A 27,785-nucleotide genomic window follows, 5' to 3' on the forward strand; every position below is an offset into this window, starting at 1 on the left:
CTGCTTCGGTCCACTGAAACCGTTCCGCATTGCTTTGCTGGCGAAAATCCTCTCCTTCTGTTTGCGCCAGTCCCGCTCGCAAGTTTCGGATTCTCCAAACGCCCGTGATGCGGCCCGATTTCCGTCCGTCTCCGCACAGATGATCACTTTCCTTTTAAATGCGGCATCATGATGAACTCGGTACTTCATGCTGATAGATAGAGCAGACGCTGAGAACGTGAAGACAGACGGTAGACTATTGCCTAAGCACGTGTACTGCAGCACACGGAGGAAGCTTCCGCATGCTACGGTAGCTAGGCACGACGCGCGTGCGAGGCGGCCATTTTGAAATGCCGACGCAGATTTAGGGTCGTGTTGAAAGTGCTCGTTAGATTCGAGTAAATACAGTATTCGTTTAGAAAGCGGCACCGCCCATTTGGTGCCATTACGATAACGCCACACGGCGTGCCGATGCTGCACCATACCGATACTACCGATACGACGCAGGTCAAAATGGCGACGTCGCTCGCCAGCTGGCTACTGGCGCGGCTAGTAGCGGCTGCGATACTGACATTTCTAGATGGCGCTAACTATGCACCATATTTATCAGTTTCAGTTAAAAACTGGCGCGTTTTTTAAAATCCTCGAATCTAAGCCGACCCTAGAGTTTCGTGTGTGATTATTTGAAAAAAACTATCGGCCTAGATTCGAATAAATACGGTACCTAGGTGCAATACTGTCATCTGAATTCTCATGGAAACCTTATGTAATCAGTGTCATAGCTAAAGGGGGTAAAGCATTGAACTTTATTTAACGAAACTTGCGTTGTTCACATGTGAATTTAAAAAGCACGGGCTATGTTACTTGTATTCGCCCAATTTGGGAGTATGGCTGTGTCGTGTGGGGTCCCGCCGAAGTTACCCTCATTACTGCTCTCTAGCAAATGCAAAACCGAGCTGCCCGGTGCGTCTTGGGGTGGTATCAATGGGGTGAAAGTTGCACGGCAATGAAAGATGAGCTTGGTTGGGAATCCCTTTACACTCATCGCAGAAAGCTGAGACTGAAACTTCTGTATTTAATTTACCATAATAAAACCAAAATAAACAAGCAAACTTGCATAAAGAAACCTCACTATATCTTGAGGCGCAGTGAACATGACAGCAAAATTGTGGAGTACCAAACCAAGACAAACATGCATGCTAATTTTTTTTTGTCCAAACAGTAAACCAGTGCAACAGACCGACTGAAAAGTAAGTACATTGTGTAAATGAAGATATATTTTATTAGATGCTGCAACCCCCATGCTGTACGCCTTACAGTGCTGTCTGGTAATCTTTGAATAAAGAACTATTACATGAAAGGTGCCACAAAACCAATTTAGCACCAAATGAGCGGGGTGACCCATTTCTGCAACCAGTGGCCACGGCGAAAATGCCTGCACTCACAACAAAGACATAGCTTAGGTCGCACACTGTAGAAGCCCACAGGCACACAAACAATATGTGATTTCACGTAAGCGTACATCCACATGTTATAGCTGTAATATATAAAATAGTCATTCTTTAGAACATGGGTTCTCAAAGTGGGTTCCGCGGAACCTACGGGTTCCGCAGGCCCCTGCTCGGGGTTCCGTGAGCCACTGATAACTTTTCCCTGGTCCCGCTCCCGACAAGTGTCTAAAACGGCGAACACGAGGTGCGCTTGATCCAAAGAACCTCCATTACCCATGCCCGAGTGTCAAAAAGCACATCACAGTGCGTAACAGCAACGCGCGAACTGCGCAATAAATACGCAAGCAGCTTGTAGCCACCCAACCTCTGAGAACGGGCAGCGTGCCTAAGCTTTCGCACTTGAATCTCGGAGGCCGTAGCTTACCACCATGCGCCTTTCTCCTATTTGTAGATAGGGTAGGTGCCGATAGCGTGCGCACTGACCTATACGTTGAAGGGGGGAAAAAAAACGGAAAAAAAAAAAAAACGCGGAGCACCGCAAATGCGCGCCGCAGAAGAGCAAGAACGGCGTAGCGTCCAACCGAAACGAAGCGGCGCAGTTCGCATCGCTGTGGTCCTCAGCGGCAATCGTACGCGGCACGTGACTGACAGCAACGCCGAAGCGCTTCGTGCCTAATTGTGCCTTTAAAGCCTTTATTCTTGCGTTTATCGCCGCGCGTAACACCGCGTTGGCGGCTAGCCGCGTGCCTCCGTAAGTGCGTAGTCGCTATCTGTGATCGCGTCGATAACCACTGCAGTTTCGTCCGCAGCGATTGCGGCAAATAGTAGTTTTGTTTTCACTCCATGCGCGCGTCGGCTGCGTGCCTTCACAACTGCGTAGTCGCCTCCCGTGGCAGCGTCGATAGTGACCGCAGTTTCGTCCACACTTCTTGCAGCGAAAGGTAGCTTCGTTTTGACTTGGGGTGCGTCTGTCTGCCGCCTGCCTTCTGAACCGCAAGATCGCCGTCCATGATCGCGTCGATAGCGGCCGCGGTTTCGTCGACAGCGGTTGCGGCAAGCAGTAGTTTCGCTTTTACTCAGTGCAAAGCTGTCAAAGATAAAAAGCACCGGCTACATCGCGATGGACGGACAATTTGTTGGCGAGCAGCTGAGTGGCGAAAAAATAATCGGGATGTGCACCCGTTGGTGCAAAGCGCGTCTCAGATGAAAACGCGCGCCGCGAAGGATGTCGCGAGGCCTTCTGCTAGCGCTAATCAGTCATGAGATGAAGAGAATTTCAGCTTCCGCACTGGTCTTGTGCTAAATAGAAACAAGATTTGACGATTCATTGAGTAAATAAAAGCGTGTTGACGTAGTGCAGCATTTGTTTGTTTTCTTGATACCCTTGATAATTTGGTTAAATCGGGGGGGTTCCTTGGCACTTTATGGAGCTTAGCAGGGTTCCCTGGGATGAACGTACCTGAGAACCCCTGCTTTAGAAAGTGTTGCAGACAAAACGCTGCACCGAAGAAACGTGCGTAGTGAGACTTCTTTGACCGCAGTAATTGCGTAGCTTCCATAGTGTTGCCTGCTATTATGAAACGAAGTTTTACAGTTTCGAGAAATGAGTACTCAAATTTTGCTACAAAACGCTTTGCTGTTCCTGTTATTGGTATGTTTCTGCAGTGTGGGAAAAAACGCAGCACTGAGGACTGTTAACAGAAACACGAATGCATCCAATCCCACGGCACATTTGGAGCCCGTACTTCTTCTCAAAACTCTTAGCACAAAACTCAACCGGCAAATTTTTTTTTTACAAGGTTAGGAAGCAGTGACCTATGAAGGAAACACTCCGTAATCACTGTGAGCCGGAAAGCGGAGATAAAGGCATCTTTGTCAAGACAGCAATGCTAGGTACTATTGAAAGATCCACGAAGAATCTTTCTGCTCAAGCAGGAGTAAATTCTGCGGGTGCCCACTTACCTTGGCAATTTTCTTGGCAATCTTGACCTTGTCCTCCTTGTCTTTGCCTTTGCCCTTGTTCTTGTCATTGGCCTCGGCCGCTTCAGCTGCTGCTGCAGCCCCAGCCGCATTGGCAGCTGAAAACACATTAAAAAAAATATCTTCAGACACAGTGTAAACCAAATGGCGCTTAGATTGTGAGCATATGTACACTGCATAAGGAAACATGACAAGGCAACTGTAAAAGGCTGAAGGAAAATGACATTACCACAGCATTAACTATTTCCTGTACTGCACCCATTGGGCATCGTTAGCCCGCTATCGATCGTTTTAAATGCCGCTTTCAAGACCTTCCGCGCCGCTCACAGACGCACTACGCCATCGGACGTGAAGGAGGAGAAGTATATTTTTGTTTTTTTTTAAGTAGTTTGCTTTTTCACTGCCAGCGGTAATTGTTGAACGCGCTCCGAAGTTTCGCAATCGTCAAAGTAGAAAGCAAAAATGGCCGCCTCCAAGAGCAACGCGCGTGCTTCGAACGAATCTTGTGATTCCGCTGCGTCTGCATCTGATTTTATCGATGGATCGAGCAGCAGCGAGTCTGAGGATGCTGCTCTTTCGTTGAACTTTGAATCTGAGAGCGACGACGACGCAAACTAGCCCGGAACATCGGCGGCCGCAGCCCGGCACACCCAAATGTAGTGCTTGCAGTTAAATTTTTGTAGCGAAATACCTGTTCAATTAAAAATTTTTATTTTTTCGGAGATAGTGCCTATTAGACGGCAATACATTTTGTATATCTCACAATTTTAGTGACAAGTTTTTCTTAGTAGATACAAGCGTGTCTTTACAAACTTTGTTCAATTTTATCCTGCCATCTTGATTTTGGCAATTAATATTTTTTATTACATATATCTCGTTAATAAGACCTTTATGCGTGTAAAGTGCATTGATTCTGCATTTTGTTTACGTATTAGATAAAATATTGAGTGCAGTAGTTCCACCAAAACAAAAATATCTCACGAAAACTGCAAAAAACACATTTTCCCCATGGTAGTGAAGGAGTTGAATTGACTCCGGTTAATTTGATTTTTCAGTTAATTAGCCTTCTCCAGATCATTAAAGCTCGGCTGGACACCACGTATTTGGCGATATTAAGAAGGTAGCAATGTCGAAGTTTCTGTGGATGGCGGGCAAGGCAAATAGGATAACGTACGGCGTCATCTACATCAGATTAGAAGCTGATACCCTGGAATAAGTATGCAGATGGGTGACAGAGGAGTTTGGTGAAAACGAAGTTAGGCGGATGGACAAATAGAATGAGAATACTAGCGTCTAGGGCAATTTGAAACCGTGTTCTCAAACACCTCGTGCATCCAGCACAATAATTAAATGTGAGGCAACCACCATAAATGTCAGGAGACAATGAAATCAAGGGAAGCATAGAAATTTAACTATGCTGTTAATCCAAACAGAATTAATAAGAAATCGATACATCAACATGGAAGAAAAGATAACTTGCCTAACCTAGCTTAATAACTGCTAACAGGCCCACTCCGTACCTTGCCTTTTAAAAGTCATTACTGTTAAGTTCCCGCACTAACTCAATTTTGAAGGTGTCTGATTGGACCTAGCTAATTAGTTATCGGTAAAGATGGACCACACTGTATTTTAAAAGAGCCAAAGACTGAACATGACAATTTAAAGAACTTTCACAGAGCCACAATGGCTTCAACATGAAAAAAAAAAATGCTTCGAAATCAATGATGTCACACCAAGAATGCAGCACTAAGGTTTCAGCACGAAAATTTTGACAAATTAAACATCAACCGTTATTTTTACTAATAATAATCTACCCGTCATGGCAATTTAAAAAAAAGAAATGTTTGAAAGATATTTTGTCAGTCTAAATTGATTCAGAGTTTCTCTTTAGCTTGAGCACAGTTAAATTTTTATAGGCAAAAATTCAATGAAATGTATCCTAAATGAGCAAAAGACTGAACATGGGAAGTTTCAAGAACATTTACTCAACCACAATGAACGAAATCCTGAAAAGTATGTTGCAATCCTAGCCATCACGGTGGCGAGCGATCCTACGGTTCCTGCCCACAATTCAAAAATGAAACTTTTACCTTTATTTTCTCTTCCAATAATCCATCTATTAATGAAAAATCCAGAAAACTAGTTATTCAAGAATACAAAATCAATCTAAACTGATTCAGTGTTTCTCCAAAGTATCCTTTTAAAGGGGAGACACAGCTCTTTGTAGCCTAAAGTAGCCTAAAACATTTTTTCGTGTCCCTTCGTTCCAGGTTGGCGTAGAGCATTTATATTTGCTTGAGACTTGTACCCTTGATTCATTTAGCCCTAGCCATAATCACCATGAACATGGTGTGAAGTGATTTTCCTTATGTTCTCAACAATGCATTCCTGGTAATGTCACAGCTTTGAAGTGACGATATCTCTGGTATTACTTGTCCTATCACAATAACTTTCTTGTCAGACAGGTACAATATCAGATAGAGCAGTAGGCCTAAGTATTAACAAAATCAATTACAGTAATTTTCAAAAAGTAATAATTTGTCCTGGGTGTTGCTATGCGTTCTTATATTTAAAAAGTTTGACCCATGCCATAACTTTGCCTCAAATCAGTCTAGAGCATTCATTCTTGTAGCACTGCAAACTCTGCTCATTCAATATCATTTTTGTATGTCAATCTTTATCACATCATATATAGTTTAGCAAATAACTCACCTCCAAGCAAGTTGTGCAAGGAATTGAATTTGTTTTATCTCTAAAAATTTATTTACTCTGCAAGAAAACTGAATGTATACAATAGAAACCCGCTGATAGGTTTTTCACCGGAAGGTAAAAAAAAAAAGCATAAAAGCCGCGAAACACAACAGCCGAGAAAAAGGAAAAATTGAGAAATGAGAGCAGTGGTGAACTGCACAGAATTTTATTTTAATTCTTACGTTTTAAAAAAGTCGCAGTTTCGCCCGAAAGCCGAAGCATCGATTGCGATAGCAAATTAGTAGACAGCTATACAAAGAATAGTAGTTTTATCGACTGTATAAACTTGTTAACATTCCCTTATTACTATATTAACAAGCACACTGTCAGCGCGCACAGGCAAATGTGAACACATCACACTCGATGAGTGCAGACACTCGCTATGGAAACGCTGGCGTGTGGAAGCGCGCCACAGCAGCAGCGAGCAATGCGACTTTCGTGCCGTCTAACTCAGCGCAAACTGAGCGCCGAGAACACACAGCGCACAAAGCTACGAGCCGCCGATGCACCTACGCTGCCTAGACTCTGCCCCCAACGCAGATCACTTTCAAGATACGGCGCCCGCGCTTCCACCCTGCCTTTCTGCTTCGCGCGTGTGACATTGAGAGCCGCAATCGTCGGCTGACCCTCACATGCTTTCACTCACACATACAGCATACGGTGCGCGCCGACGGCGTTATCACCCTTGGACTTTATAACTAATTTTAGGGCCCCGACGAATCAAACACACCATCTTTAGATAGCAAATACAGATCTCAAAGGCCATGCTTTTACTGGCAGAAACCGAAAATGTGTTATAGGTGTCGCCCCCGGCACTTTGGGCGGCCAATCCCATCGTCAAGCCACCAAGCCAAGCGACCTGAAAATTCAACCAGCTGCTCGAGCTGGCGCTGGATGGCAGTTCGTAACGCATGATGCGGGAATTGTGTCACAGTTACGACGCAACAGCGGGGTTACCAATGCATTGGGTCCTATGGGAGCTATGCTGGGACTGGCCAAAAACGACGTAACAGCCGGGAAAACGCAGCACCCGGGAATGTAACAGCGGGGTTCTATATACTAAATTAGCACATTGAATACATAAGCTCAACAAGTTTCATCAAAATCTACTCCGAAATTAAAAAAAAAAATGGTTGAAGCACAAGGTCCCCCTTTAAAGAAAAAGGAGAGATAACTACCTGCAGCATGATCAGTGGCATTGGCACCGACAGCAGTGGCTGTGGACGTGGGTGCTGGCAGGTAGGTCTGCTTCTCATTGTTCCAGTACATGTACTGCTGTGCCTCTGGGTTGTAGTAGTAGTGCGAGTTGGCGTCGTAGTATAGGCCCGTCGAGGCGTCATAGTAGTAGCCGGACTTCTCATCGTACCGGTAGGTGGAGGTGTCGGGCACAGGGTAGCGCGGGTAGCTCACGCCATCCACAACCACCGTGCCCAGGCTTGACACGGTCTGCACAGGAGCACCACACTCAAGTTGCACTACCAGTGCCAGATAACTTTCAGTTTCTAGATATACCCGCAACGAGTGCGTAAAACATGTGTGCTCACTATTCTACAGCATAGCATGCTAATGCAGTCAAAGCATCACTGTAATGGACTTCACTTGATTGATTGATTTACAAGATCTAACCCCTTCCATGCCCTGGAATAGCTGGGTTCGTCCGTGCGCTTCCCATCAAAATGGCCAGACAACCTGAGCTCATTGACGATACTTTTCATTTTGTCAATTTTAATGTTGACCAACAATAGCACTTCCTTTTCTTAAATTATCTTGTATAATGGTGCTAAACATTACTCCTGCAATAAATGGTTGAGTTGTTGCATAAATAATGCTTTGTGGCCATTTTGGTCAGAATTCAGGATAATAAACCAGCATGCAAAGGGTTAACCTCATAAAGCAACACTACAAAGGATGTCATGGAGCGATACAGATTAAATCTAAACACATAGGGCTCTTCAACACACACCTAAACCTGAGTAATCAATTATTTTTGCATTTCACCCCCCATGAAGTGTGGCTGCCGTAGTTGAGAATCAAACCCACAATCTCTTAATCAGCCACAAAATGCTGCAACAGAATGCAACACGCGAACGCAACTTCAATAAAGTCATGTGATGCCCTCTGCAGGCATTGATTGCATTGAACATTATGTTAAATAAAGAAACAAAAAGGTTCGGTTGAAAAAAACTTTCAGTTCTACAAAGCCTTTCGCAACACAGCAATACCTGCTTGCGGCATTGCTTTACGAAGTGATGACACTACTTAGCGACGGCAGCTTTTAGGTTGTTATGCTTTACAAAGGCTTCTAATAAACAGTCACTTACTAAATGACATGATGTTGAAAGTGTTGAAATTTCAGGCGACATAAAGTGCCTGAAATTTCTTGAAATTGTAATGAAACAGCCAATACAATGCTTATTGCTTCTCGCTAAAGGGCAGTGCCAAGATGGAGGTTGAGAAGAAACGACCACTGGCCACGATGGCTGTCATTTTATCCGAACTGGACGAATAACGAGTATTTGATGCCTCAAAAGCGATCTTGCTGGAATAGAGAGAGCATTTCTTGCCAGACTTACAAAGCACTCTAGGCTAAATCCACAGCATTGAACTACCGGAATGTGGACGTTAGAAATAGCTTGGCATTTTCTGTCCGTGCGGCCCGCAGGCTAGGCCCGCACAACAGTTGTCCATAACGCGTCGCCAGGTGAAGTGCATTTGGGCACGGAAAATACAGAATGGTTCTGTCGTGTGGATACGCTAGTACAAACAAAAGCAAGAAAAGATTTCCCAACAGCTTCCTCTTTTTTGGCGATTGCCTGAGCCAAGCTCGAACAACCAAAGGCAAAAAGAACAATGTTTCACCCACACACCGGGTAACACCAGAGCTATGGCATCGAGCACAATTCTTATCACCCCTCCAGTATCAATAGCAGGGCTATTTGTGGATCAAAGAGAAACTTCTAAAGGATACGAAATTTTGATGTCTGCCAGTGGCCAATTAATTACCTACCTTGGCAATAAATAACCATGACAATGCATATGAAATTAACCCAAGGCTGAACCTAGCAACTTTTGTAACATGCTCCTGCATAATTATAGCCTATGTGACAATACCACGACATCCACTATGTCAGACAGACATTGTAGGCTCACTGCTTTGGTGCTAGGTTCAAAGGGGAAACTGTACGGCCTTCCTCTCCTATGCTAAGGCATAACAAACATTTTTCGGCAATAAAATATACACGTTTCTGAGGATGCTCTAACAGTGTAAACCGCTTTCGTATTTGCCTTTGGGTTCCCGTGATGAGGCCATAAAAAATAGCCTAAAGTGAGACCTACAATGTTGAAGCTAAGTCATTTGCCTCTATACTGAAGAATTACACTTAGCCACTCTGTACACGGCTGGCCTTTTTTTTTTTTTCTTCAACCTCAAGGACCAGTAATTTTTGTTCCCCCGAGTCATCAGCCCGTAACAGTATTCACAAAAATGGCAAGCTCTGCTTTCATAATTTTCCCTTCAAGATTCAGGTTTCAAACGTAGCAAGAGTGAACAGTCATGGAGAGTACCATTAGTGCCTACTGTATAATAACATAACATTCGGGCTTGCATAAGACTTAATGCAAGCCTGAACAGCACACCTCAATTCGTAAAAAGTTTCATGGAACAAAGAATTCGAGAATTTTAACTTCCCAAGGCACTTGCAGGAACGAAGTACCATTGTTAGACAACTTGAAAATAAAACATTGTCTTCAAAAACAAGCAAACTTTTTCTTTATCACACACTAGCAAAAAAAAATGAACAAAAATATAAAAATGAAAAATACGCATAGTAACATAACAGACAACCACCACAAAGATGCTAGCCAGATTGGACTAAATTGATTTCTTAAATCTAAGCAGCCTTTAAAAGCCTCATGACCAAACAGCATGCAATGGATCTTAGTTGCTAACAATATCCAAGGATTTTTTTAGCACTTCAGGAAATTGAAAGGTTTGAAGATGTTGAAAACAACACTAAATTGCTCTGGATAACTCACGAAATTCTGCATCTCCCTCGCCGCGTCGCCCAACTTTGACGTGCAAAGAGAAGTGATGATACTAATACATTTCGGAAATTTCAATCACTTAAAGCGAAACTTCAAATTAAAACAGTGGCAGCCCAAGATTTTTACTACAGACACACCTTGCCAAATTTTTTGCCTCAAAAGGTTTTGATACAGTAGTTCACACCAAACTAATCCTCTTAAGTTCTGGTCTTCCATTATACCTCCAGGTTCCTTGTCCAATTCATTTAATGGTCAAAACATTAGTGATCCACTTGAAATTTCAAAGACGTTTAACAGCGATTTCCAAATCAGTTTTTACTACAGATAATCTTGAGGTTCCCCCTTTTGATCGCGTTACAGATACTTCCATAGATGACATCAAAGTGAACGAGGAAGGTGCTTTAAATCTTTTTCTAAATCTTGATTAAAAAAGCGCAGGCCCTGATGACATTCCAAACTCATTTTTTTTACGTTACTCCTTATGGACTTGCAAGTACCTTTATTGTCTTTAAAAAATCCTTGCCCACTTGTGTAGTCCCAAATTCATGGAAGGTTGCTAAGGCTCTCCCATTATACAAATGTGGTAATAAGCACATTTTAACAAATTATAGACCAATTTAATTAACGTCCCAATGTGACAAGTTACTGGAGCCTATCATCTATAAACATAGCCGGGTTTCTTGAGTCTAGCAAAACATTTTCTGCTTCTCAACATGGTTTCAGAAGAGGCCCTCAGCACAGTCTCTCAGCTCAAATAATTTGCCCATGACATAGCTCTAGATATCAGTGATCAAATTGACGCATTATTTATCGATTTCTCAAAAGGTTTTGATACAGTAGTTCACACCAAACTCTTGTATAAACTTCAAAGCCTTTTAAATAACTCTAGTATTGTAAACTGGTTATCCAGCTTTCTCTCCCAACGGTCACAGTATGTACAGTCGTGAGCAAAAGTATACGGGCCAGGGGTTGCGCGAAAAAAAATGATTTTCTCCTCTGCCTATGAACGCAACTTGAAATTGAGCACTGCAGTCTAAACTTGGCGTTGTGAACTTTTCAGTGTACTCATTAATTCCAGTTTATGCTTGTTAATTACGAAGAAATTCTATTTTTCCAGCGACCCTGTGGTCCGTATACTTTTGCTCACGACTGTACTTTTTAACTCTAGTAAGTCCCCGACAGTAGGTGTATCGTCAGGTGTACCACAAGGCTCTATGCTCAGCCCTCTCGTGTTCTTACTTTATATAAATGACCTTCCTTCTACTATTTCCTCGAAAATTCGCCTATATGCCGATGATTGTGTCATATATCATGTCACTAAATGTCAATCTGATCATGACGCTCTTAACACTTGTTTTGAAAGGTTTTACAGCTGGTGCAAACAGTGGCAGATGACCATCAACTTTAGCAAAACTGTCCTTTTATCATTTTCAAGGTCTCGTTCTATATCTCATTTCAATCTCTTTTAACAATCAATCCCTAAACAGAGTTAACCAATATAAATATTTGGGGGTTCTTTTTTTGCATGATATGTCTTGGTCCTCGCATATTGAACATGCAAAAAAGCCCTACGACACCTTGGTTATTTGCAGAGCACGCTCCGTACCGCACCAAACAACACTAGACTGATAACCTATATAACCCTAAGACGTCCAATATTGAAGTATGCCTCAATAACATGGAATCCCCATCATATGAAATACGTCAACGCTTTAGAGTCAGTACAGAAAAAAGCTGTTAGGTTCATCTGTCGTCGTTATGATAGATATTTTTCACCCTCTTCCAACCTTTCTGACTTGAATCTAATCACACTTCAGAAACATCGCCACTTTGATGGTTTGAAGTTTTTCCACAGTTATGTAAATTCACCACATTGTTCTTCACAAGATTACATTACATTTTCAGCCCCCTCGAATACTCGACAATATCATACTCTAAATATCGTTCCGTATAGTTCTCGTTCAGAGTTGTTTTTGTATAGTTTTTTCCCTCACACGATTCAGTGCTGGAATGCTTTGCCCGAAAATGTACGCAAGTGCCCTTTAGATGAATTTCTCACTGCTATTTCACAGTTGTAATGTATATGTAAAATTGATTGTTCGTTTCCTATTCCTGCTATAGCCAAAGTTTGGCTTCAGTATGTACAAATAAATAAATAAATAAATAGGGATGGGCGAATATTCGGTATTGTTGAATATTCTATCGAATAATTCTATATTCGTTATTCGCATCGATTCGAATTCAGGCATTCAATATTTTCGAATTATTCGGCACTCCCGAATAGGCAGCCGAAAGCCACCGAAGGCTAGTACACATCTCGGAGGCTATGTTTCACGTCATGGCTGCCATACATCAACCACAAATCTCGAAGGCTATATGTTTTTGCATTAAAGAGCCTGAAATGTGCGACGCAAAAGAGCAGAAACGGCGCCAGCATACAACCGAAACGAAGCTGCGGAGTAGGCATCGCCATAGTCATCAGCGGAAATCGTACGTAAATGACAGCAACGATGGAACACTTCATGCCTATTTGTGTCTTTATTGCGTTTACCGCCGTGCATAAGAACGTGTTGGCCGCGGGATTTCATAGTCGCCATCCATGACTGCGTCGATAGCTGCCACGGTTTCTTCCACAGCGGCTGCGGCAAAAAGTAGTTTCGTTTTGACTCAATACGCACGTCGGCCGCGTGCCTAAAAATCTGTGTAGTGGCCATCCATAATCGCATAGGTAGTGACCGCAATTTCGTCTGCAGTTGTTGCAGCGAACGGTAGTTCGTTCTGACTCGGTGCGTGCGTCGGCCGCGTGCCTGGTACGGCCACGCTAGCGGCAAAACGTGCGCGTCATGCCACGCGTCAGCACCTTGCCGTGAAGTCCAGCATGGCAATTGCGTCTCGCCGTGCGGCAGCGCGATATGATCTCACGCACTCTCGGAACGCGAAATCACCGTGAGCGAAACGGGTGCGATCGGACAGCATCCAGAAATTCCTCCACAGAACCGCGAGACACGACGATCGTCTATTGATAGCCCGGCACGGAGGTCCAGTTGCCACGGCTCCATGACATCACCCTCGTCGCTCTTGATTGGTTCTTCATCTCGCGGCACTTGCCGCAGAAATGGGAGACCCATTTCGCGCGGCACCCGATTCCAGCCGCTTTTGCCGTGCGCGGCATAACACGTTGCCGCTCCATGACGGGCGCGTTTTTGCTGCTAGCGTGGCCGTACCCTTAAGCACTGCAAAGTCACCGTTCATAATTGCGTCGAGAGCGGCCGCGGTTGCAACAAACAGTTGTTTCTGTTTGACTCGGTTCACAGCTGTCGAGGATGAAGAGCACCGGCTACATCGCGATTGACGTGTAATCTGTTGGCGGTCAGCTTACTGGCGAAAAAATAATCGGGATGTGCACGCGGTAGTGCAAAGCGTCTCGCAAATGATGGCGCGTGCCGCGGCCGTGCTGCGAAGGAAGTCGCAAGGCCTCGATCGCCGCTGCGAGAGCCACTCAGTCACGAGATGACGAGAATTGCAGCTTCTGCACTGCGTTTGTGCAAAATAGCAAAAGGATTTGCTCAACCTTTACACTAATAAAATCGTGCTGACGTAGTAAGCATTTGCTTATTGTTTTCTGGATACCCTGATAATTTGGCATTCGGTTAATTTGGACATTTCTTTTTCGGTCCCGTGAACTAGGTTTTACTGTAATATGTGACATATACTATTCAAATCGAAATTATTCGACCAAATCATTACTCGCTTCGAATTCGCTTCGAACCTCAAATTCACTATTTGCCCATCCCTATAAGTAAATAAAAATTATGATAGCTAAAGGTTCCAAGGACGAGTCTTGTAACACTAGGCTTGTCCCTTCAGCATGTAAACCTTCTCCAAGAGTGTTGACTGACCGACTGACCGATTGACTGACTGATTGATTGACTGATTGAGTGACTGACTGACTGACAAGGTTTGCATCCCAAAGCAACACTATGGCTATGAGAAACGGCAGTCGAGGGCTCTGGGCTAATTTTGACCACCTGGGGCTCTTTATTGTACTAAGTCTAAATCTAAACACACAGGCATTTCTTCATTCTGCCCCCACTGAAACGTGGCTGTGTCAGCTGGGAATCGAAACCACAGCCTTGCACTCGGCAATAGAATGCCACAGCCACTGCAGCGGGTTCCGAAAGCGTCACACGTGCGTGTGAACGGGGGAGGGAGAGAAGGGAGGGGTTACCTGGCCTGCTGTGCCAGCAGCAGACGTGACGCCACTGTCGGGGGGATGGGGGCCGTACGTCACGGGCGCGGCCGCCACATTCACTGAGGCCTGCACACCCACATTCATGGCCAACGTCTACATCCGCACCACACACTTGCACCAGGAGCATATCAACCCCATAGTTTCGCACAGCACTACCATACCTCGAAGGCGAAAACCTGTGAAAAATACACAACACACAGCCAAGACGACGACGGGACGAGGCTGGAACTAGCAACTGAATTTTATTACGGGAAACCGCAGTTCGGTTGTTAGTTTCAGCCCCATCCAATTGTGTTCTTGCTAGTGCATGCTGTGTTTTTGGCTGGTCTTCACTTTCAATCACGTACCGACTGGTCCAGCTCTCAACCTTGTTACTACGATACCTGTCAACCCATGAACATTAAAATGATTAAAAGTCCAGCAAACCCAACACAGAAGGGGGGGGGGGGGGGGGGGGCAGGGCAGGCAAATAGAACATATTTTTAACATTGTTTGCCCAGAGCACACACTTTCTGTAAACGCAACGATTTACTTTTAGATGCAGTACACAGGCAGTGTCAAACTTGGGACAGAACTGGCAAGCAACACACTGGATTTATGATGATTAGTCGGGGTTTTATGGCCAGGGATGGCAAAAGAGCGCCAATACACGCCAGTTTTAGATGACTTTTTCAGACTTTGCTGTTGCAGATTTCGCCTGCTTCAGGGACTAGTTCGAATAAACTTACTCGAAGCAGGTGACCATCTAGTGTCTTTTGAAAATTGAAGGACTTCCAAAGGCCTGGTCGAAGACTAACAAGAGAAGCTTATTTGCGAACTATTTTTGATATCACTTATGAAATATTCGTAAAATCATAGAATCAGCCTCAATTACTAAAAAAAATTCAGGAGAGTTCAAACATATGCACTACCTAGAGAAAAGTCTCCTGCCATAATGTATGCATGTTTCTTAAAGCAATGTTGACACAAAATTTTCCTCTTTTTTCGGTTTGTCAGGTAGCTGTCAACTCCATAACCATGGTACGAGGCCTCAATTCTTTGAATGTGCAACTAGTCCTAAATTAGTATAACACTTTTTCCTGCAACAAATTTAAGATGCACATTAAATGGAGTGTGGGTGCAGGCATGTTCACTAGGCATCCTTTTTATACATCTCGAAAACGGGGTGGCGGTCATGTGGTTATCCCTGACGCACGAATTGGTGCAGCGGTTGAAGCAGCAGCAGTTGAAGCCACATCATCTTGCCAAAAGCTTTAAAGAGGATAACAGGGGAGAGCAAATGAGCAAGATGAAGGGTTCTGCATGTTCTGAGAAAACACCAGAGGATCAAGTTTGTTATCCTGAGTCAAGTGCAGAGAAGCACAGATTGAAAGAATGGCCAACGCAGCGTGTGTCCCGCTTCCGGCAACACAGTCATTGTGTGGCTTGGGACCTTTTGCAAATAAGCAGTTCTAAGGCATCAGCTGTTGCGGTGACCCTTTCTTTGGCACTCGTGTCCGAAAGCAGCATGACAGGCAGCAAACGAAAGAAGCACGAAGAACGAAAGAAAGCAATAGAAAGGAGAAGGCCAAATACTTGCCAAATCAAACCACGCAGCCAACAGTTCTGTTACTTTCGAAATGACACCTCTTAAAGCGACTGATCAAGAAAGCTGCCAAAAGCTTACATCCCAATTGCAGATGCTCCATCTCGGCGCACAAAGCCTTTGTATTAGGGGCATGAGAATATTGAAATATTTTAATATGAATCGAATACAAATGCTTAGCTTCGAATATTGAATAATGATATACATACATTTATTGGCAAGTTGGGTTATTTTAGCATGTTGGAACATTGTAACTACATTGTCAATGGTAAAAAAGAAGACCAGTGAGCTGCTATACTAAAAAATTGTGTATTTGGCTCATATTAACTTGGAAAATTTAGCAATTCCAACCAGCTGTCTGTTCTTGCCAACCTGTGCCTTATTATCCAACATCAAATGGCCATAAACTTGGAGGCAAAAAAAAAAAGCGCTGCAAAAGAATGCACACTCGCCGTCCGCAAACCCAATGTGCCCCTAGCTACTGAGAGACTGGCTTTCCCACAAAGCTTAAACGTCCAGTGGCTAAGCATGCTTTACAGGCAAAATTGCACAAGCAGCAAGAATATATCGCAAATTTCAGCACAAAATGAGACACACATTCTTAGATTAGACAGAAGCAAATGGTACAAATGTCTGCTCCCACACAGCCAGCAATACATTCGATTTGTTTCGAATATTCGTATATAACCAAATATTCAAAACATTTTTAATAACTAGTTTTTGAATCAAATGCAAATATTAAAAATAATATTTGATAATACTCAAAATTTTCGAATATTTGCTTAACATTTTAACGAATATTGCTTAACAATTACACAGCCATGCCCCTTCTTCACTTTTCACCCTCAGCACTCCCATTTCAAGGAACCACAGTGACTTTAGCTGGATGTGTGAGATGGATTCAATTGCCGATTCAGTCTACAGATGAGCAACTTTGCTCATTGCTCAAGAATACTTCAGACGACCTGCTGGCAACCAAATTCGTTGCAGTTCAGCCGCGTCAATGTGGTCCATGAACTGAATCGTTAATTCAGAGCATCACGTGAACACAGCTTGCGGATGCCTCCCCCGTTGCTCTAGATTTTGTGCACATGGTTAGCCAGCCACGTTTCAGCCATGGCAGACTCCACGGCCACCTGTACCATTGAGCCAGTAAGTCTAAAACCACTGTTTACCTAGCATTTTCCCTTCGAAGAATCCCTCAGTGATGTGAACTACCGCTAGCTGGCCTGCTCGAAGTGTTGGTTACAAGAGTAATAAGCGTTTGTAATAAAAGTGCACATGTGGTCGTTGTACATAGTTTCCTCGAGCTTGAACTGTACCACAGTTGGCAAGCAGGCATGCGCGAACTGCGACGCACAGAGTGCCAAGGCACAGCTCCCTTGGTACACTCCTATCCCTACAGACTTTCCCAGTGTTCGAGCTCACATACATGGAACACTACAATAAGAACCACCCTGTGATTGAGTCCATCTGTACATCCTGTATCTCATACAGGATATGGAGTTTCCAATTAAACTTACTAGAGGTAGCTCTAACACTGCGATCGTTCAGCTATCCTGAGAGTGATGGTTAGTAGGATTCGTCTGATCTTCATGCCCGTGGTTTAAAAACGTTTTTGTAGCTTTACTTACTGCACTTCACTTTTTGAATTTCCATACCACTCGTTTTCTGAACACAGCAAGAAAATTAATCTCTGCAGACATGCATAGATGCCGGAATTGTTACATTTACAATGCAATACTTCGTTAAAAGTGATCAATTTGCCAAGCTGCAAAGCCCTTTAAGTTGGTCAGAAGGATGAAGTTTAGGCAAATCCATGTGCTGCCCTCGTCATTCTCGTCCTGGCTGAACTGCCACACTTACAGCTCCCAACGAACACAAGCACCAGTTACCCCCAGTAATTTCTGTAGGAAACACAATGATGGGAGAGGATCTCTGTTTTTGTAGCAAATGCGTAATCATCGTGCATCTGAAGCGCATCAAGACAGTTGAAAAAATTGCCAAAGCCAAACTTGAGTGCACTGATGCCCAATGCATAAGCAGCAGAGAGTGAGCGCATGGCTGACCGCAAAGTGTGTACTGACCGCAAAGCATAGTAGGGAGCACCAAAAAACTGCTAACAATGCCACCATTAGTGGAGAAGTTGAGATGTTTCTTGACAAGCGCCATGCCATTCTTACCAGCTAATGTGGCCCCTTTCTCGACTATCATTACTTTAACTTTCACTTTGAGCAAAAAAGAAAACTCAGCACGGAAGGTAAGTACAAGCATGAAGAATAAAGACCCAAGTGTGGACACCCGCACCAATATTTATTGGAAATGAAATAAACACGGCTTTTATAGGTTTGCTCTGCACACACCTAATAAGCCACATTTTCTTTCTCATCACTATTGTAAAGTCCACACGCACAGTAGAATCTCATTGATACGATTCTGCATGATATGTTTTTCGGGATAATACGTTTTTTTGTTCTTTTCCTGGCCAATGTCTTATAGTAGGAGCAACGTATTTCGGATAATAAGATTTTCAGATGATAGGTTTTATTTTCCGGTTCCCATGAAGATCACACCAACGAGACTCCACTGTACATACAGATCGAGTAACTGCTACACTGCCAACATTAGAAATGGTGTGGAACACACTGAGAAAGGCTACTTGCCTGCTGAGTAACACCGGGAGTCGATGGCTGGAAGCATAAGAGAAGACAGCAAATTACAAAATGCCCACTTCCCACAAGAAATGCATGCAATTGTATACAGTCGAACCCACTTACAATGATCCCAGATATAACAATTTATCAGTTGTAAAGGCCACATTTAACTACATTTACAGTTATCCGACCCTGCCTATTGAAGCTGCGTCTAGATATAACAAACTTTTAAAATGTACCGTATGAACACTGCAAACCCTATCGTGGTAAAAGGAGGGCACATGTGAAGTTCCAAAATGCGGAAGCGTGACTGAACTGAGCGCACAGCAGTTTTCACAGGACACCAGATTTTCAAAGAGCTACAATGCCGCATTTCATTCTAGAGATGATGTTTTAAATGCAAACTTGCAGCTAGATGCGGGAAAGTGCCGGGAACAAAAATTAAGATACCCGTAAATATGATTTTCGGACCAAAGTGGTGTTGGATCGTGACTGCAGACGCCAGCTTCAATGTTAATTTTTCAGCGTTTTAAAGGACAAGTTCACATTTAACGAACTATTGATACAACAGCCACTTCTCGCAGAGCTATCGGATTCATTATAAATAGTTTAATGGGTTTGACCGCACATGAGCAAGGACCATCGGCTTTCGCTGTAGCGAAAGCCGATGGTCCGTGCAGCCACGAAGTTTCCATGGATGGTGCCGTGCCAGGTGCCGGGAGAAGGAGATGTCCAGTGAGATCAGAAAACTGTTTTATATACAAATGTACATATGGTATTTTACACGAAGGGCTCCATGATATTGGAGCCGTCTACGTGCTAACATCTTAGCACGTAGTAGCGTTAATATCTCCAAGCGTTCTACATGGTCGAGCCTCTCACAACACTCAAGTACCGCTGTTTTATCCCTTTCGTTTCCCTCTTTCACTCGACGAGGGAATACACTTTAGTTCTTTTAGCCAATGGCCACCCTCGATCAGTTCGCAGAAGCCACCATTTCCAGTCAAGAGTCGCTTCTCTGTAGCGGTCAGTTCATGGAAGCCACAATTTCCTGCCAAGAGTCGCCTCTCCGAAGCGGTCAGTTTGCGGACGCCACCATTTCCAGGGAGGGCGGCAGTTGTCTTGAAAGGGCTCCAGGTTGGCGCGTCACAGTCGGTGCCGGGCCTCGTCGTAGTTCAGGCGGTGCTGGTAATTTCACGGAAACGCACCAGCGACGCATGAGGCAGCCTGGAGACTAACTGCTCATCCATCAGTCCCAGTTGACACTTCCCGGCCACAAGAACCGACAAGCGTGAAGAGCACTTGATAGCTTCGCCGTATGTCGATGAGGCCTCCTTTGTCCCGAAGGACCGCCAGACACAACAACGCATAGATCGTACATGGTGCCCGTCCTGTCATTTGTGTTCTTTGTCCTCGTCTAGTTTGCGCCATGAATTTTTGAATTATGTTCCCCCAACTAATTCAAACCAAGACTCGGCTCGTACAGGCACTGATCTGACAGTGATTCTGTGACTAATACGATTAGCCACCACAGCTAGAACCACAGATAGGACCACGTTTTATCTGCGGTAGGATTAAAACACAATGCTGCAATGCGGCAGTAATAATAATACGCTGATTTTTGCACATGTGCCGACTGTCATACATGAACCATGTTGCGGTGCATTTCTTCAGAGTGCCGATAATGTGACCCAAGCCTGCACGCCCGCTATACATAAGCTTACCGAAATGCTGTGGCCGTCAATAAAGTGCCCCCCCCCCCCAGCGCATCGTTATTCGCATTTCCGAGATCGGCACATACTGTGCGAATGCGCATCGATTGTTGCCGAACATTACCGAGGCCCTTGTTGATTGATCTCGTATTTAGGCGGTGTTGCAAACCAGCCTTTTGACGGTAATTTTTTTCCCAGATCCTTCAAGACCACCGTGAGGGAAAACGATGAGACGGTTGTGGTAACCCCCCCCACCCCTCCCGCTGTGTTGACAGGCCAATAGACAATACGCAAAACTTGCAAGTGCACAGCTCCAGAAACCGTGTTTGAGCTAAGATGGTGGACATCGGGATAGAATTGTAATGAGAACGCCCACATGCGGGCTGGGGATACATCATTCCTGCCACCCTCTTTTTGTTCCCCGCACCATCAAAGCTTTCAAAACTCACGTCTCAGCTTTTAACAGTGCTACCAGCAGGAATGTGGCCATCTTGCTGCTTATTAAATTTTGCTCATTGTTCACAGTGCTCATGTGTGTTTCTGCGAGCATCCATTACTGCGAGCAATGGCGACAAAGCTGGCGCACGTGATGTTTTCCCAGCCTCGTAAGTCGTACATTTGTGCAATACTTTGGTCACAAATTCGTTATTTTGAGGTGCTACTTACGCAGAAAATACCATGTCCCTCCGTATTTTTAAATATTCAGTGTTTTGAAGGTTGCAGTATTAAACATTTTCCCATTAAGACAATAGGTTTTTGGCTGCGAATGTTTCAAATCTTAGTTATTCTGAAAAAATAATATGAATATTAATATGAAATTCCCAGTAACAAGATTTCACTGTAATCCTTAACAAACCTCAGCAGCATTACTGGGCCGGTACAACGTAAAACTATTACAATCTGTTTTTACTCCAAATCGGTCATTAGCCCTCCGTGATAGGTCAAAATGTTTCAGGCTCTGCCCATACAGGCGTGGCGCCCGCCCGTATGGGCTGGACTCGGCCCATTCTGACCTATCATGGAGGGCTAATGGCCGATTTGGAATAAAAACAGATTGTAATAGTTTGATGTTATACCAGCCCAGGTTTTGTAGAAAAATACAAAACGCTTGGTACCCAGCTTGGTTCTGTTCCCAACTAACCTGATTTGTCCACTGTGCTGCCGCTAATGCAACGCTTGCAACGTTGGCCGTCACCGCACTGAAATAGAAAAGTGGGGTCACAACCATGAACAGCAAAAAAGGCAGGAGTAAAGGACAAAAAAAATAATAATAAATAAATAAACAGCTCAAAGAGAACACTAGCTTTCACAGAGAAAATCTTTGCGTGAAACAAAGCAGCTACAAAATAAGACTCCCTTACCCAGGGCCAATCTAGGCAGAGGCTAAAACACAATGTTAATTACTTCTAAATATTCATGTTCAATTTAGTTGTAAAATTCCAATATTTGAACCACCCTAGCAAGGACTGCAGCACCAGTGCAAAACAAGAGAATAACCAGATGTGCTAAAAAAAAAAGTGGGCTCACCTGGAAGTGGTCCTTGGCTTGCGTGCATAGGCGACGAGGACTGCAAGATTATCACATGACAGGTTATCACCAAAAAAGAAATGCCACCTCATACTCGCACAGAGATACCATATTTACCCGAGTCTAACGTGCACCCAATTTGTGCAGGTTCAAAGTAACAAAACGAAAGTGCACCTGAATGTATTGTGCACCAGCTTTATAAAATGAGAATATAGCATGCCCTCCTTGTTCGATTTCAGACGAGACATGCAGAATTTACCTGCATAGAAGGGAAATTGATTTGCAATGCTCGTCGTCATCACTGCTGTTGACTGACGACAGTGTGTCGTCCACAATGCCTGTTGCCACTAGCTTCAGCACGCAGAATAACTATTATTCTCCAAATAAGCTTTCATAGTGAAAGTGGTGCATCATTGTCACCATTCGTAGGTACAGATGTCAAGCACACAGATTGCCGGCAAGGGCAAAGTAAACCCGCAGCAACCTTCACGAAAACGTGCTCTGTCGTTATCTTGTGATGGTGACGAGCTGAGTCTGACAGCTCCGACAGTAGGCTGCTGCCAATGCTGCGAACATGTTTTTGGTTTCGTGTACGACTGTAACGCACAGCAATTATGTGACTTGTCCTGTCGTTTTCGTCTTTTGATTATGCTTCAAAAAGTTCTCAATATCAGATGCATTTTATCAGAAACAAGGTGTGCGTTAGATAAGGGTAAACACAGTAATGAGAGACATGGAAGGCACGAGTACAACAAAACTGATCGAAGAACAGTTTCCGTCCATATTAAGTCTTGTTTCAATTTTGCCAAAGGCGGCAAAAGAGACAGCTTCATGGAGACAGAATTAAAGTGAAAAATGGTGCAGGCTGCATTGCTGTCCAAACCGCGACACACATGCAAGCTAGAATAGTATCCACAAGAGCCGAAATGAGACAAAGGAAGAAATGAAGAGATGACTAATAGTCCACCATAACAAATATTGAAAGTCTGGCACAAAACATTAATAGGTTAGGCTAGGTGAGAAACAGAGGTAAATGCAATCAAACCATCTGACACCGCAATACTTCTGTTATATCTTGTATTAGTTTTAAGAGTATACACTTATATTTGCGTGAAAAAAAAAAATGACCGGCTCTATGCAAAAGAAATGCCAGCAAGACGTCTCCTGCCAATTTTGGCGGCCCGTTAGTGGCTTACCGTGCTACCAAATGGCACGACAATGATCCCAAATTACAAACACACACTTTGCATTGTCATTAATAAAGAGATATGAGTACTAGGTTGCCAGCTATGGGCCAGCCAAGCTTAACGACTGTCCAAAATGCACACTCACTTCAAGTTGCTCTTGCCTAGTTTGTAACATTTTTGCTATCAAAATACAGCAGTCCACACAATGTGTATAGACTGCAGGGACCAATAAGCTTTTTCTTATGATTTTCGCAACCAGTATATAGCCATTAAGTAAAAAGAAATTGGCATGTGATTTATCAAAATTTATTGACTGATCTGACTACATTGCTCCGGGAGCAAGACTCACACTCTCCGTGCATGTGCGAACTAAGTGCTTACTTGCTCCTAATGGTCCATTAGTGCTTTTAAAAGCAATTCCCTATAGAATGCAATGTAATGAGAAAAAAGTGGAACCTCATGAATACTAGGACGTGAACATCATGTTATAGTACTAATTGTAAAACTGGTGCTCATAATTCAAAAATAATTCGTACATATTCTATATTCAATTTGAATTGCGCCTGCCACCATTCGATTTGGTCTCAAAATTACTCTTTGTACGCCCCTACTCCAAACACATTTGTCCAACACTGGCTGTGTTACAATACTCGTCATAGACAGCATAGGAAGGCCGCCATCTTAAGTCTTGTTTCAATTTTGCCAAAGGCGGCAAAAGGGACATCTTCACGAAGACAGCATCAAAGTGAAAAATGGTGCAGGCTGCATTGCTGTCCAAACAACATGGCAGCTCAGCAGAATGCTAGGAAACTTGGCAGGAAGGTTCTCTACACACAGGAAAACAGTAAATTTTTCTTAGTATAAGCTGCATTGCATTTTTCATAGGTTTACACAAGTAAAGTGTTAAAAAACAGCTATGACATGTGCTCTTTGCAGCTTTTCCTTGTCTACGCGAGATGGCGTCACGTCGCAGAGAAATCTTCCTGATTGTTTTAGATGCGTTCCATCACTTGGGCTTGAAGCTGTCTTTCCAGCTCTCAACGTAGTCTGTCTCCAATGCTGGCAAGAATTGAAACACAACCACAGCTATGCTTACAGCTTAACTAGCTTACAGACTGATCACGCTGCCTTCTGCTGTACGTGCAGGTCACTCACCCTGCCGACCGTCAATGTAGAACTGGCCACCCAGGTTAAGCAAGAGGTCATCCAGCTGGGCAGCCTCCGCAACCGTGTGCAGCTCGACGTAGCAGAAGCCACGCGACACACCCGTAACGGTGTCGCGTGCCACTTTAAGGCTCTTGATGGGTACGTTGGTCGTCTGGCCCAGCACGGCCAGGACGCGCTCCTCTGTCGTCAGTACGTCCAAGTTGCGCAACAGCAGCGCTGCAACAGACAAGAGCACATTGCACGCATTCCAATTCTTTCGCAAGCAGGAAACAGGCTACACTGGCTTCTAAAAAGGCACCCAAGGTCAAAGTATTGAAATGCAAACAATGCAAGTGAATCGGGTAGAAACGCAAGTTGCAATTCCGCTGGCAAGATAAAGAAAATTTCCCATGTTTGTGGCAATCTGAAAAATAAGCTTTCAACCCACATTTCAACCCAGCCAAGGAACACTGATAAGAAACGGCAACAATCTCGCAGCAACTGGAAGGATCTCACAGCAAACTGGAAGGTTTGCAAACTGCCTGTCTACACAACAAAACCCGTAGAAATTTTGATGAATTCTCGAAGAACTATATGATAAGTTATTTGATAAGAACTATATGACACCGGACCCACATCTACTCTAACAAAGCTTGTCGAGGTACAATGCTGTCAATTGAGCAGTCTACTTACTGTTGGTTGGCACAGAGCTAATCTCGTCGTAGCCGTCGCCAGTCCCCGAAGCTTCTGCCTCTGCAAAATGGAACCAAGAAAACGTCATTTGAGGCAAATAATTTCAGTAATGATGCATCAATATAATGTCACAGATTCACCACCGATTTGTACAAGCATTTATGATGGAGAACAGTGCAAATACTTCATTCAGATAAAATGATTTGGATTATGCATTTCCCCAGAGCATACCAGCAAGTTCCTACTATACATCACTATATGAACTAGCATCCCATCAATATGCTGCCTCATCACAACAATTTTTCCCAGCTGTTAAGCTGCTCATGTTTACAGTTTCAACCTAAACACCGTTGTGTCTCATATACCACACTCAATTATAATGCACACCCGATTTTCATAGCCAGGCCATGGCAACCTAACTATACCATCTTAAATGTACTATAATATATCAAACTTGCACAGTGGGCACAAAGGTACCGCAGTTCCTATAGCTGTAGTGACATGTGGGTTGGATTGGAGTACTGAATTTTTCAACTTGAAATAAAGCTTCATTCATTCATTAATTTTCAAAACCAACAAGCTGTCTTACACACACTCACCTTCCCTGGTAGCACTGCACTTGAAGCAACTGTCTCGGCGCCTGAAGTTATTGACCCCACACTGAAAAAGAAGGCACAGCATTAGACTTTGTGGCACGGTGTTGCTGGAGAAGATTAGAACATGACTTTGGCAAGGCTGTTTATTGTCACCTCGGGATCTGCAGAGGTGTTTGCACTAAGTAACGGTCACTTTTATTTTCGGGAATACCCAAATTTATCAGCCACCGTCAAACAGTCCGAGTAGGGGGACCCCCACCTTGCTGCAATTCCAGTCGGTGCGGGCCATCATACCGCCCCGTTCCATGCCTCCACCAAATCCGTCCTTGGGTATGCTGTAGTGAAGCGTGCAGCGCATGTCACCCAGCTGAATGACCCCCTGCAAAGGAAGAGCAGACGGGCACACCGCCAGAGGTCAGCAAAAGGGGCTGTGGTGGGACACACACTCGTCCGTCCATTTTCGCTCCCAACAGTGGCTGCCGCCGCCGCGGTGGACCGAACACCCGGTCATAGGGGGGACCCCTTGTAGGAGAGGTGGCGCCTCAATCGTCTTGGCTCAGTCCAGTACGGAGTTTTTTTTTTGTGTGCTTTTTTTCCCCCCCTAGAATTTTCGTTTCCCCACATGCAATAACACACAAGCCAAAGCCTTCCGTAACACTAGCACATGTTGCCATCATTGCCTTCCTAGCCCACCTTAGCTTGAAGTCGGAGGATGCTGCTGTTCAGCTCTGGTTCACGATGTATAGAAAATTATGCAAGATGGCCTCTCACAGGCTGCCTTGCTTTGTCAATCCCGAGGTGAGCCTCTTCCTTGCTTAGGTTGCAGACAAGTAAGCCTCTTCTAGACCTTGACATTTTTTTCAGCCCATTGTATTTCAACAAGCTTGCCCAAATAACCAACTCTAATGCATCTGCTTCTGGTCACATGCAATTTCACACTCAAAGTTTTGGCACGATGGAAACAATGCTGAGGACAAGAATGACAGCCCCTCGGACTTCACACTCTAAAGGCAAAATGGTTTCAACTGCCTGTTTTCCAGCAAGGTCCACTACCAATTTCATTTGCATACCTGCCAACCTGCGAACTTTAAAATTTGTACAAATCAGGTAGACAGGATGAGGGAAGCGGGGAAGGGTGGGAAACAGCGTGCATTTCTTTAACTTTTCCCTGCAAATACAACTTTTGCAGGATAAATATGCACTTAATGATGATTTATCTCTAGACGCAGACAACAGTTGCAGCAAACTTGCAACAGCAGAGTGACAGACAACACATTACTTTTAAATCTCAGTGACTATTTCGGTGACAGTGCTGTCGCGATTCTGTCTAAATAATCTTGTTCAAGGCAAGTACCTCTCTACCTTATGGTGTCTCGTGCTACCACAAGAGGGTGGCGCAGGTACCATCACAACTTTTGTTGTTGTGCATTGTTTTTGTATTGCAACCTTGCACCGCCCGATCTCTCCACACCTTTTTTAACATTTTTTGCAAATGGGATTTCTTTTTTTAAACTTGACGCAACATTTGTAACTTAGTAAAACAAGCCCTGATTCGTAAACTTTCAAAAAATTTGCAAGACTTGGCAGGTATGCATTTGTGATCATCTGGTCTCTGTCATTTCTTTGCCCTCAGCACCATGTTTTTAATGCCCGATGTTGCTCACTGCATCTTCTCAAAATAAGCGGCACAGAGCAAATTGGCTTCTCGTGACTGTCTAGTGAGAGCTGGTGCTGACATGCTTACAATCACTTGAAGGCATGCCTTCCAAATCGGCTCTGAGACGTTGCTCAATAAACAGCAATTTGATTCAACTTTATGAGCAAACACCATAAGGTGTAACATGATTGCAAGGAAGTGACGCCCCGTGTACTCCAGCAAGGCAGCCGCCATAAATGCCATCTGGACAATCTCGCGAACAGCAACTCCAAGGAACGCATTTCCAGCACATTTTCTGAGTGCCATTGGCCTGCCGATTTCGCACCATGCTTTAGCAGCACCATAATGTGGTCGAAGTGCACATCACATGGCTTCTTGCTTTAATTAACCATGTGACACACACTCTGGCGAGGATGAAAACTATGCCTCACAGCATACAACAGAAACAGCCATGCCATACGTCATGCTGAAATTACAGTCTGAAATGCATTCCATGTAGGTGCCACTGCATAGCAATTCAAATGCGGTTTCTCGGATCACGGACTCTAGAGCAACTTGTCAAGGATGGCAG

General features: G+C 44.0%; 1 protein-coding gene across 3 annotated transcripts in view; it reads right to left on the minus strand.

The window, feature by feature from the left end:
- LOC119466475 (RNA-binding protein 5-B) overlaps window positions 1-27,785 on the minus strand; it is a 63,717-nt gene that overhangs the window by 17,320 nt on the left and 18,612 nt on the right. Inside the window, exons 6-15 of one of the 3 annotated variants that reach the window (XM_049656954.1) lie at window positions 25,817-25,936; window positions 25,561-25,621; window positions 24,962-25,021; window positions 24,278-24,505; window positions 21,936-21,975; window positions 21,550-21,607; window positions 18,706-18,732; window positions 14,434-14,523; window positions 7,340-7,607; window positions 3,393-3,508 (exon numbers count right to left, since the gene is read on the minus strand). In XM_049656954.1, coding sequence (XP_049512911.1) covers window positions 3,393-3,508; window positions 7,340-7,607; window positions 14,434-14,523; window positions 18,706-18,732; window positions 21,550-21,607; window positions 21,936-21,975; window positions 24,278-24,505; window positions 24,962-25,021; window positions 25,561-25,621; window positions 25,817-25,936 — 1,068 coding nt within the window. Of the gene's footprint in view, window positions 1-3,392; window positions 3,509-7,339; window positions 7,608-14,433; window positions 14,551-18,705; window positions 18,733-21,549; window positions 21,608-21,935; window positions 21,976-24,277; window positions 24,506-24,961; window positions 25,022-25,560; window positions 25,622-25,816; window positions 25,937-27,785 lie in introns of all 3 variants that reach the window. The other 2 variants (XM_049656955.1, XM_037726989.2) reach the window with 2 other exon arrangements.

Source organism: Dermacentor silvarum, chromosome 10 (assembly GCF_013339745.2).
Source record: "Dermacentor silvarum isolate Dsil-2018 chromosome 10, BIME_Dsil_1.4, whole genome shotgun sequence".
Classification (NCBI taxonomy): Eukaryota; Metazoa; Arthropoda; class Arachnida; order Ixodida; family Ixodidae; genus Dermacentor; species Dermacentor silvarum.